Source organism: Dromiciops gliroides, chromosome 1, assembly GCF_019393635.1.
Source record: "Dromiciops gliroides isolate mDroGli1 chromosome 1, mDroGli1.pri, whole genome shotgun sequence".
NCBI classification, from domain to species: domain Eukaryota; kingdom Metazoa; phylum Chordata; class Mammalia; order Microbiotheria; family Microbiotheriidae; genus Dromiciops; species Dromiciops gliroides.
Genome location: NC_057861.1, coordinates 514,405,001 through 514,417,650, shown reverse-complemented (window position 1 = coordinate 514,417,650; position 12,650 = coordinate 514,405,001). Strand labels below are relative to the sequence as shown.

The window sequence follows — 12,650 nt, the reverse complement described above, 5'->3', positions numbered from 1 at the left end:
ACCATTAATAAAAATGGGAATTACTGTAATTAACAATGGAAACTAGATTTTCTAGAAGAAAAAACATGTATCATTAAAAACACATTGGGGCAGCTAGATGGCGCAGTGGTAAAGCACCGGCCCTGGATTCAGGAGTACCTGAGTTCAAATCCGGCCTCAGACACTTGACACTTACTAGCTGTGTGACCCTGGGCAAGTCACTTAACCCCCATTGCCCCGCAAAAACCAAAAACCAAAAAACACATTTAAAGTTCTTCTATATTAATAACCTTGCTCAAAAAAAATCTGTGTAAACTAGTATTTCACAAGGTACAACCTTTTATTATTGTCACAAAATCATGATTCTGTACAGGAATGTATAAGTGAACATTAATCAATGCAATTATAATTTGATTTAAAGAAGTCAGATAACAGTAGTAGTAATAACAGAACACATTGTAAAGAAAAAATATTGTAAAACTTTCTGGCCTTGCAGTGCACTTTTTAGTGCAAGTATTAAGACACAATAGTGTTCAATTCAGCAAAGTACTGCAGAATGTCATGCCACAGTCCACTTGTTTCAAAGAGGGTCAGGACATGCAGCTTGTTAATAAAATGTCAGAGTATATAAAAAAAGCCACATGTTAATTCATAAAATATATAGTGGTTTATTTAGATGATTTTAAAGTGATTTCATTGTGGAATTTAGCATAACTGAGAAAAAACATCCAGAATCTTCTGATTTGAAGTCATCTTGCTAGGCAATGGCTTTGGCTTCAGGTAGAAATGCCTCCCAGTACTTTATCAGCTGTGTAGAAAAAAACAAAATGATATGAGTGTTATTTTCCATAGGCATATATAGGAACTAATGAACTAAAAGTAGTCTACAATACTAAAAAAGGAATAATGTATATTCAGTTGTAAATCAAATTAACTGAAATATTTTATAATTTTAATGAATTATTTGTCCATTTGACTATTATATGAATAGGTTAGCCAATTAAAACATTAGCCATCTAAATGTAAATCACTGATACGAGTACACTTTCCAGCAGAGTAATCTGCAACCTATTCCTACCTTTTCATCCCATGTGACTCTTGTTTATGTCTTCCCATAAATCTTACACTAGGATGTCAACCTAACTTGCCAAAGGCCTTCCTTTAGATCTCTTAACTTTACAGAAGTACTAAGTCCAACAAGTGGCGGCTCTCTTTGTTCACCTTTGTTTATAACTATATATTCATCTCAACTCCCTTTCTGGTTATGGGTCTTTTTTCCTGATAGCTTTTATGCTACTTCTGCATGCAATTCTGTCCTTGGTAATGCCACACAGTCTATTCTTGGCTACTACTGCATTTTGGGTTGCCTTTACTTTTGATTCTTTGAAGACTGATCTTCCTAGTTTTGCAACCCTATAGAAAACATTGTTCTATAAGAACAATTGGGGGGGGGGAAGGGGGAAATCATGAAAGCTTTATTCAATTTCCCAAATCTAATTCAGCCCACTCTTTTTTCCTCTAATTCAATTCTTTTTTTATCTGCAGTATCCATCCAATATATGTGTACTGATGTATCAACAACTACATATCATGGTCTGGAATTCTTCATCCATTTATTTGGTTTTAATAGTGTGTATAATGACTGCATAGAAGATTTAGCAAAGTTTGGGGGCAATCATGGAAGTGAATAAAAGAATAATCATTTATGTAGCAACTACTGTGTGCCAGGAATTATACTAAGCATTTTTTACAAATTATCTCATTTGATTATCACAACAACTTTTGGGATAGGTGCTATTATCATCTCCATTTTACATCTGAGAAGACTTGTCCATACAGTTAATAAGTGCCTGAGGTTCAATTTGAATTCAGGTCTTCCTGACTCCAGGCCAAGCACTCTATTATGTACCAATATATAAGTATTTGTGAGAGATCTTTTTAAAATCAAATCTGTCCTTGTCATCCTTTGTGACAGTGGCAAAACCTCTCTGGTAAATACAAATCTCCTTGTTATATGCCTCTCTTGATACTAATTATCAGAAGATCAAATAAAATGATGATCTTAACATATCACAAGGAGATTCCTTTAAAGTGGCCTTTTGTTTTACTATGCATGATTTCCGTGTACCAAAACAAAAATTTTGTAATCAAACAATAAGGACAGTGGAATAGTGTATTCTATGCTTTTTTTTTTTTTTGCAGGGCCATGGGGGTTAAGTGACTTGCCCAGGGTCACACAGCTAGTAAGTATCAAGTGTTTGAGGCCGGATTTGAACTCAGGTCCTTCTGATTCCAGGGCTGATGCTCTATTCACTGCACCACCTAGCTGCCCCTTCTATGCACTTTAAAAATATATGAATCCTCACTGTATTTTGCTCTGGTCAGACTACATATAGAATACTGTGTTCAGTTACAGTTGTCACATTTAAGGAAGGGCACTGATAAGTCTGAGTTCATGCAGAGGAAAGCCACTAGGACAGTAAGAGGGACCTCAAGTTTCTTGACATATTAGAATTAGTTAAAGGAAGTTAGGATTATTAGTTTGAAAAAGAGAGGGCTTGAGTAGAGGGGATAAAACATCTGTCTTCAACTAAATTTTTTTTTTTTTGGTGGGGCAATGAGGGTTAAGTGACTTGCCCAAGGTCACACAGCTAGTAAGTGTCAAGTGTCTGAGGCAGGATTTGAACTCAGGTCCTCCTTAATCCAGGGCCAGTACTTTATCCACTGTGCTACTTAGCTGCCCCTTGTCTTCAACTATTTAAAGAGACTGTCAAAAAGAAGAAGAGAGTTTCTCCTTGACTTGGAGGGAAGAATTAGAAGTAATTAATTTTTTTCCAAATTAGAATTTTATTTTCCAAATTACATATAAAAGCAAATTTTGACATCAATTAAAAAAAACTTTGTGTTCCAACTTCTCTTCCTCCCTCTCTTCTCACCCCCCCCACCCCAAGAACTCAAGCAATTCAATATAAATTATACATGAGTAGTCATGGAAAACATCTCTACATTAGCTAGGTTATGAGAGAAAATAGATAAAAATAAAACTTCAGATTGAGGAACTGTCAAAAAAAAAGTGTTTCACTGTTTTCAGATACCATCAGTTCTTTCTCTGTAGATGGATTGCAATTTTCATAAGTCCTTCAGAGTTATATTGGATCATTGCCTTGCTGAAAATAACCACGTGAATTAGAAGTAATTACGAACAGAAGTTGCAAAGTGGCAAATTTAGCCTTGAGGTAAGCAAAAAAACCTTCCCAACAGAGATATCCAAAAGTGGAAAGGCATTCCTTGTGAGACAGTTAGAGAACAGCAGTCATCAGAAACAACAGATCAACTTCTAGATCATATAATAATAGAAGGGATTACTGTTCAGGTACAGGGTGGACTAGATGGCCTGAATGATATGGTCTCTGGAGACTAGCAGTCTGACTGCCTATCCACAATCATGAAACTCATAAGGCTGGTAAAGGAATGCAAAGTCAGTAGTGGAAGGGGTTTGAAAATTTATGTATACTAATACTCACTAATAGTAGAGTGATATTAATCGGTCCATTTGGAAAACAACTAGGAATTGTATAAAGTTATTAAACTGGATTTAGACCCAAAGGAATTTAATGACATTAAGAAAATTCTCATACATACATATACACATATACATATATATTCATAGCAGCACTATTTGTGTATGAAAAAGCTGGAAACAAACTGTATCCAATAATTGGGATATAGATGAAAAAATTATGGTATATAAATATAATGATATCAGAAGCAATTTAAAATATGAAGAATTCAGACAAACATGGAAAGGCTTTTATAAACTGATGCAGAGCAAAGAAATCAGAACTAAAACAACAAAATACACAATGTTTAAAATGATGTTCACTAAAAGACAACAGAATTCAGGTCAAATGCAATGACTAGTCTTGATTTCAGATACTTCTTTTTTGTTAATGTGATAAACCATAAAAGGGTGAAATGTCATTTGCTATCAGTTACAATTGCTATTAACGGATTGTTTTTGCTTAGTTATATTTATAGGAAAGTATGCCATAGGGGTGATTGATTACTGGGAAGTGGTTTCGTAATAAAACAAAATATAGCAACAAAAAATTTGTAGGAATAAGGAATTAGGTATATGGGAAAGTGGTTATTAATGAGCTCTCCACTGCCTTTTTTCCCCAATAGCAATAACATCTGTATTTTTTCCAACTTTGAGTATCTTTACCTCTTTCAGATATCTTGAGAATCAAACAAACTCTCAATTCCCCTAAATTTTGTCAATTCTTGCAAAGATCTCTTCTATGTATGCTTAGTCAAATAGTAAAAATGAAACGGCTTTCCTTTGCCCAAGTCCCAGAACCAAAGAATCTGAAAGTTGGAAGGGACCTCTGAGGTCCCTTATGGTCTAATCCATACATGAAAGAAATCCCCCTTATAACATGCCTGACAAGTGGTCTCTGATGACCTCCAAGGAGGAAAGACTCACCACCTCTTAAGGCAGCTCATTCCACTACTGGATAACTCTAATTGTTAGGAAGTTTTTCCTAATATCAAGCCTAAAGTGGCCTCTTAACAATTTCTACCCTTTGCTCTTGGTTTGGCTCTCTGGGCAAAACCAGAACAAGTCTAATCCCTCCTTCACATGATATCCTTTTAAATACTTGACAACAGCTATGATGTCTTCACTGAGTACTCTCAATTCCAAGCTAAACCTGGTCAGTTTCTTCAATCAATTCTCACATGTCATGGACCCAAGGCCCTTTACTATTGGTTACTCTATTCTGGCTACATTTCAGCACATCAATGTCCTCAAACTGTGGTATTCTGTAATACTCTGAAGAGGGCAGGGTACAATGGGATTACCACTTCTCTGTTTCTGAAAGCTATCAACCTCTGGACAGTTATTTGAATTTTTCAGGTAAATAAAAAAATTTACACAGTAGAAACAATGCAAAGTATTTTGTTTCTTGCTATAAAAACTATTACCTCAAGACTAGCATTTTGTTTTCAGAAATCTCCCCTCTGAGATAGAAAGGAAAACAGAAATTCAATTCATTAACACTTTAGTTATTGCTTCTTAAAATAACGAATTATATGGAAAGTAAAAAAATAAGGACAAAAGATACACAAATCAAGACACACAATAACGATTATTAAAAACTGTCCAAATTAATAATGATAAAAGAAATTAAAATCAAAAGAAGTCTGAGGTTTCACCTCACACCCAATAATTTGACAGAGATAGCCTAAGATAGAAAAAGTTCATGTTGAAGGGGCTTCAAAAAGACAGGAAACACTAATATAATTTGTTGGGAGAAATGTGAATTGGCCTACCTATTCTGTTAAACAACAATTATGCAAGAAGTTAATAAATTGTTTAGACCTTTAAACCAGCAATCCCATTACTGGCAATAAATGCAAAGAGGTCAAAGAGAAAGAAAATACCATATATTTACCAAAATAATCATAGTAGCACTTTTGGTAAACTAAAAAACAAAAACAAAAAAACTGCTAAAGTGGGTGCCCTTTAATTGGGTAAAACATATGACTATAATGGGATATTATTGCATTATGGAAAAAATGAGGAATATTAGAAATATGTATGAAATGAGTCAAGCCAAGGAAAATGGAACTAAGGGAACAACATATACAAACCACAATAATGTAACAAAACAAAAAAAATCCACAAAAAGATAATGGAATTAAGATTAAATGCAAAGAGCTAGGCTCCAGAGAAGCAGAAAATGTTACATATACTGTTGATGTGATCACTGTTGAGTTTTATTTTACTTAACTTTATTTTTAATATAAGGAAAGGTTCTATGTTTGGATGGTAGAGATGAGTGTTGATAGTGGTTTTTAAAAGGCAACAACAAAACAATTTAAAAGTTACATGGAAACACATTTTATAGTTTTAAAATCACGGAATCTAGCTTACCTGTTGTTGTGTTTGTACTAATGATTCCAAGTACTTGATAATAACAGTTTTAAAGTCTTTCACTCGTTCCTTCTATTAAATGAAATAAAACAAAATTTCTCATAATTGAAAAACAAATTATTCAAAATAAAATTGCAATAAAATCTCTATGTTCTCATGGAAAGCATAAAACTATTATACATGCCTCAAATCTTCCAACTTCCTTTCTAATAGTTTTGGAGATTTGTTCAAAGTCTCTCTCTCCTTGCTGAACTTTGGCTTCCCACTGATAAAGAAAAACACATAACACACACAATTACATTTTATCCCCATCTAGCTAAGAAGTTCGTTTTAAATCTACAATGTCTAGCTTACTTAATAAATTAAGCTTCAACATAACACTTTAGTACCTCAAGGAAGCTCAAAACTATAACTCCCGATACCACTTTTACCTTTTTTGTACTCTTTAAGTGGAACATACCTTCTGTGTTCAAAAAATGTCCATTTTTGAAAATTTATTAACATTTTACTTCCACAACAGAGACTAACTAAGGATTGGAATGCCACAGCATTTACACAAAGGTATTCTCCATAAGTAAAGTATAACAGATGAAAATCTCAGAAAAAAATATTAGTGTTATACTGCTATTGTTCTCTTTCCCTTTCTATCACATTTTCAAAACATTAAGTAATGTCTATAAGGACTTTATTTAAAGTATTTTTCATTTAAATAAAAGAAACTATAAACATATCCATGAAAATACTCTAAATTAAAAAAAACTATATAGAATAAATTATTTAAAAATCTGATTGAAAAAGGTAAAAATTACTGATAGTAGAATTATGTTCAGAGAAGAATAAATCCCCCAGTAACCATCTCAAGGTCTATAGGTAAATATATTAGGTGCAGCAATGACAAAACAAGTTGTGATTAGTGACCAATGAAGCAGCCAAAATAAAAACTGAAAATTTAAGCTATGCAAATGATGGTTCCCCTTTATATAACAACACTGGCACATACTCTTTAAAGAGCATTTGTATTTATTTTCAAAAATATAAAGTTTGTCCTACCTCTTCAATTTCCTTATTGAAGCATGGCAAAAAAAGCGTATATATTATGACAAGCCTCCACAAATTTACTAAAATACCATATATACATACATATATATGGGGAGAATGTTGCAAAACACAAAAAAACATAGGATAGTTCTTACTCTAATCCTACTTACATATACATTTAATCATTTAAATTAAACCACAACGAATTAAAAGTATGGTAACAAAGGATAATTTAAAATATTCCCCGCTATATTTGTCCATTTTGACTCTATTCACACTAAATAAGCTAAGGGCCTTGAGATTCTTGTTATTTCAGACCAATTGTATAGAATTTATTAAAACAAATCTAAAAAATTCCAGAAATATGTGGAAACAGCCAAAGTGCCCAATGGTTCAGAAATTAAATACATGAAAAAATGCATTAATGAATGAATTGTGAATAACTTAGATCTAACAACGTGAATAGATAAAACAAATTGACATCATTACCTCTCTGATTTCATTTTTAGCCTGCTGTATTTTATCTGGTTTGTTGGCAAGCATCATTTTTGCTTCAGCTTCGCGTTTTTTCTGCAAAGTAATCTGAGCATCATCCCATTTCTGCCAACATTTCATTCGATGATCAAACACACCCTATAAACATAATATCATCATAATTTTAACAATGAAATATATAATTTGACATTTCATTACCCTAAAAGTAGTGTGAAATTGAAGAACATAAAATAATCAGCTTGAATAAACTTTATTCTAATATATTAAGATTATTATCTTCAATGCAAACACTTGAGTGGTTAACAAAAAAGAAAATTCATATACAATGGTTTCAAAAACTGACAACAGACAAAATAAAAGGAAGGATAAATCCAAGCAAAGTAAGTGATATAATTAAACTGAGATCGATACTAAAATCATAGACTCTCAGATTTGGAATTTAAGAAGCCATCTGGTTCAAAATGAATCCATCTCTGACATATAACCAACAGGTGGTCATCCAACATTTGTTTGAAGACTTCTAGAAAGGAACTCTGCCTGGGAGGGCAGTCCATTTCATTTTTGGAAAGCTCTAATTTTATGAAGTATTTTTACCTTATATCAAGCCTAAATCATCTTTGTAACTTTTCCAGTACTCCCAATTCTTGCCACCAACGGTCAAAAAAAAAAAAAAAAGAAATCTAATCCTTCTTTCACATGACAGCTTTTCAAGTAACTGAACACAATTTTCATGTCCCCCACAATGTTTTCTCTTTTTAAAGCTAAACACCCCTACCTCCTTCAACTAATCCACATATGGCAAAAACTCACTTTTAAGGACTTTTAAGAAGGTTCAAAATAAATAAGTTTAAAAAAAAATTCAGTCTTTAAAGAGATTTCTAACAGAAGCATGCTTTTTTTCCCCCAAATGTAAACCAAAGTCCTAGATCAAAGGATAATGACATTTTTGTAATTCTTTTTGCAAAATTCTAAATTGCTTTCCAATGGTTGGACTAGTTCAAAGCTCTATTAAAAATTTACATACATGCATCCCTCTTTCCACAATGTCTTCAACACAGCCTCTTCCCACCTTGTTTTCATCTTCACTTATCTGCTGACTGATACCTCATTTGCACTTTTTAAATACATGAATTATAGCATTCTTTCATATCGTTAATAGCTACTTATCTATTGGAAAATTGCTTTTGGCTACTTTATAAGTAGTCTGTCTCAGCATACTTATCAGAGATATCTGATATAAAGATTTTTTTCTTAGTCATCTACTTCTATTCTTGGTATTAATTTGTTAATAGAAATGTTTTTCAATTATGTGACTGACATTATTTTATTTTTTGTAATAGTTTCTATCTCTTATTTGGTTAAGAAATAACATTGTTTTTCCCCCATCTTTTTTTTTTTTTGCAGGGTCATGGGGGTTAAGTGACTTGCCCAAGGTCACACAGCTAGTAAGTGTCAAGTGTCTGAGGCTGGATTTGAACTCAGGTACTCCTGAATCCAGGGCTGGTGCTTTATCCACTGCACCACCTAGCTGCCCCATTTCCCCCCCATCTTAATAGTATTTTATTTTTTTCCAGTTACATGTAAAGAGAGTTTTCAACATTCATTTTTATAAGATTTTGAGTTCCAAATTTTCCTCCCTCCCTTCCTCCCCAAGACAGCAACCAACTATGAAATAAGTTATATATGTACAATCATGGTTAACATATTTCTACATTAGTCATGTTGTGAAAGAATAAAAACAAAAGTGAAAAGCCTCAAGAAAGAAAAGAAAGTGAAAATAATATGCTTCCATCTACATTCATTCCACAGTTCTTTTTCTGGATGTGTAGAACATTTTCTACCATGAGTCTTCTGGAATTGTCTTGGATCATTGTATTGCTGAGAAGAGTTAAGTCTGTCACAGTTGATCATCATACAATGTTGCTGTTACTATGTACAGTGTTCTCCTGGTTTGGCTCATTTCACTCAGCATCAGTTCATGTAAATCTTTCCAGATTTTTCTGAAATCTGCTTGCTCATCATTTCTTATATAGTATTCCATTATATAAAAAAATAACATTGTAAGAATGATTTGATTCTGATTCTATTTTTAATGGCATATTAAAAATTAACCTCATGTGCCTATTTAGAATTTGTTAAAGAATATGATGGCCTAAAACTAATTTCTGCCAGTCTGTTTTTCAATTTCCCCAGAAATTCAATCAAAGAGGAATCACAAAGTAATCACATGTTCTTTCAGTGAGTCCTTTTGCTTCTCTTTGGCTTCTTTGGAGAAAATGGCACCTTAGATTCAATTTTTCCTAATTCATAGATTTACTTTTTTTTTTTTTTGCTTTGAGAGCAATACATTTTAGCATTCCTCTGCCTCGCTGTTTTTTTTTAAAATTTATTCTCTTATGGATATAATTTCTCTTTTGAATCAACATTCTGGATTTTCTTACTGTTGTTCTGGGTTCTTCTGAGATTTCACAGGATTCTGTGTTTCATCAAGTACTGTCCCACTTTCTTTTGTCTTCTAATATTCATTAAGAAAGCTTTGCAATCCCTTTGAGGGTTTAGTACTCATTTTTCTGATGATTTATCTGATTGTGCTCCAAGGTTTTTTCTCTTGAAATCTTTAGTCCTTCAGCATTTTTTCCTTATATTCCTTTCTGATTCCTCTTCCTTTGTTAGTGGGTACACCCACCAGCAGAATGGGAAGCTGCTTCAGTCTCCTCCCACAACTGGGGACTTAAGTTTCACCAGCTTTAGTCCCTCCTATAAGTAGCTTGTGAATATAGGAACTGACCATAGCTGTTTTTTTCCAGTTTCTTTTCTTTTAGGTCCAGTGATGTCATGAAGGTTGATCTGTGACCCAGTCCTTTCCCTCCTATCCTCCTCTTCCTTCTGCTCTCCTTTCCTTCTTTCACTGGACTGAATCATCATCTATGACTTTTTATAAGATTGGGAGAAGGTATGGAGGGAATTCCAGACAGTGTGGCTGCAGCCTTGTGGGAGTAAGGGGAGGGAGGGGGTCCCTAACCTAGGAATTTCTCTAGGTAGATAAAGGTAGGCTTTCCCCACTTTTTCCACGTTATGAGAAAGAAGCAATGCCTGACACTTGTTATGGGATTGGGGATGAACAGAGAAGTGGGGTTTGTTTTCAAAGTCTCTGAAACAAGAGGCAATTCCAACATAGGCCTTAGGCACAAACCCACAGGTTGGTTATATAGGGTGCTCCAAAAGTCAAAAAGGTGTTTCAATATTTAAAAACTCCTTTCTTTCTTTTTTTAAAATTTACAATACAATTTATAATAGCATCATATACAACATATACAAGAAATGAATTTATATTACATGTGAAAAATCGAATTTCATAAATGGTAAAAAATAAAGACAAAAATTTATTAAAACACTGTGACTTTTGACCCACCCTATACATCCCTAATGGGAATATACAGGCTGGTGGGCAAAAGGTACTTAGGATTGATAATTTTGGTGTTAAAAGGGATTTTACTTTACTGGATGTTTTCCCTTTTTTGTCTGATGGATTTAGCTGCCATTTTGGTTATTATTTAAATCAGCTTGCTAACATTATCTAGCTCTAAACTTTTATCTTTAATATATATTCTAATATCTAACTTTATTTGGCATGCCTTTTAGTTATTCAAAATATTATTATGTTACTGCATTGTCAATGCTGGATTAAGACATTTTTCCTTGTGATATAATTTGTGCTTATATGGTAATTGTGTGCGCCCGTGCGCGCGCACGCACGCACGCACACACACACACACACACACACACACACACACACACTCCCCATACATATATACCTATACATCTGTATGCATAGTTCTAAAATAACGGGTATATAGAAAAAAGTGAAATTTTGCCGACATAAATCCTCTTCTGTTCATTATAAGGGAAAAGTGAGGAGTGGGGGAGGGAACAGGGAAGAATCAAAAGTAAGGAAAATGGAGCTTACTTTTACTGCAGCAATAAGACGAATGTAGTCACTAAGTAGTTCTGAAAACACATAAAAGTCAGCAAAAGCTTGTTCCTGATGTAACTGGTCTATCTTCTCTTCAACCTCAGCAAGCTGAGACAAAGCTCTAGATAAAGCAGTATGATCCTCAGAATTACCTAACATGGCAGCACTTTTAGCAAAGGCAGCTGTGTTGGCGGAAAGTTCTGAAAAAGAAATGTAACAACTTTTACTGTACATTAGCAAGAAAAAGCAAATTAATCTAAGTGTGCAATTTCTCACTTATGTCTTTCATGTGCTGTCATATTAGTAATCACAATGAAAAGAGTATGAAACAAATCAACATTAAACAGCATTGGACATAATATGCCAGACACCCAGAGAAAACTCCTGGCAACAAGTAAGACTAATCACTATCTATATTTCCAGAGGCAGAGGAGTGTTTAAATAATTAAGTATCAAAACCTTTAAGGAAGGAGAATGGAAGACAAGATTATTTTGGGCTTTCCATTCCATTAATTAATGTGCCATTAAGAAGTATAACATATGAATGGAACATATAATATTTGACCTGCAAATTTATTCATCACTGAGTGCTTACAGTTCCTAGTGAAACAGCTATTCAAATAAAAGAAAAATAAAAAGATAATTCAATAGCTATTCAAATAGAGAAGTGAAAACTGTAGAAACATTAAAAATAAATCTCCTTTTCCTTCCTTTGATGCTCAACAAAACTCAGAATGTGGTATTCAAATTATATTGAAACTTTAGCAGAGGATCATTATTAAAGTGTTCAAAAAAGGGAAAATAAATATTTTTATGTTTGTATTTCAGAAATGGTCACTGACAACTATACAAGCTGGAAGTCTTAGTTACTTGATATTCCAATTCTTTGTTAAAGCTCTATAAGGCCTATTTCACAAACTGATGTGAAAATAGCGATCATTGCTACTTACAAATGATTTTCAATAAATGAAAATTTTACATATTGAGTTCAGTTGCTGTTTTAATTAAAATGGCATATGGGAAAATTATTTGCTAAGTATTATGGTCAATATAATTTTTATTTAAAAAATCAGTCTATTCTCTTAAAAGGACTCAAATATAAAAAAATCTCTTTGTACATACACACACACACATACACACACTCCCTCTCTCTCTCTCTCACAGGTTTTACTGTAGAACCTCAAGGAAATTCTATAGTTTTCCAATTCTTTCAAAGTAAGAATAAAA

General features: G+C 33.3%; 1 protein-coding gene across 2 annotated transcripts in view; it reads right to left on the bottom strand.

Annotated features, from left to right (window-relative positions):
- Positions 1-309: 309 nt before the first annotated feature.
- SNX2 (sorting nexin 2) overlaps positions 310-12,650 on the bottom strand; it is a 62,238-nt gene continuing 49,897 nt past the window's right edge. Inside the window, exons 11-16 of one of the 2 annotated variants that reach the window (XM_043976241.1) lie at positions 11,418-11,623; positions 7,445-7,588; positions 6,968-6,979; positions 6,102-6,182; positions 5,918-5,989; positions 310-787 (exon numbers count right to left, since the gene is read on the bottom strand). In XM_043976241.1, coding sequence (XP_043832176.1) covers positions 737-787; positions 5,918-5,989; positions 6,102-6,182; positions 6,968-6,979; positions 7,445-7,588; positions 11,418-11,623 — 566 coding nt within the window. In that variant the 3' untranslated portion in view covers positions 310-736. The remainder of the gene's footprint in view (positions 788-5,917; positions 5,990-6,101; positions 6,183-6,967; positions 6,980-7,444; positions 7,589-11,417; positions 11,624-12,650) is intronic. The other variant, XM_043976242.1, reaches the window with a different exon arrangement.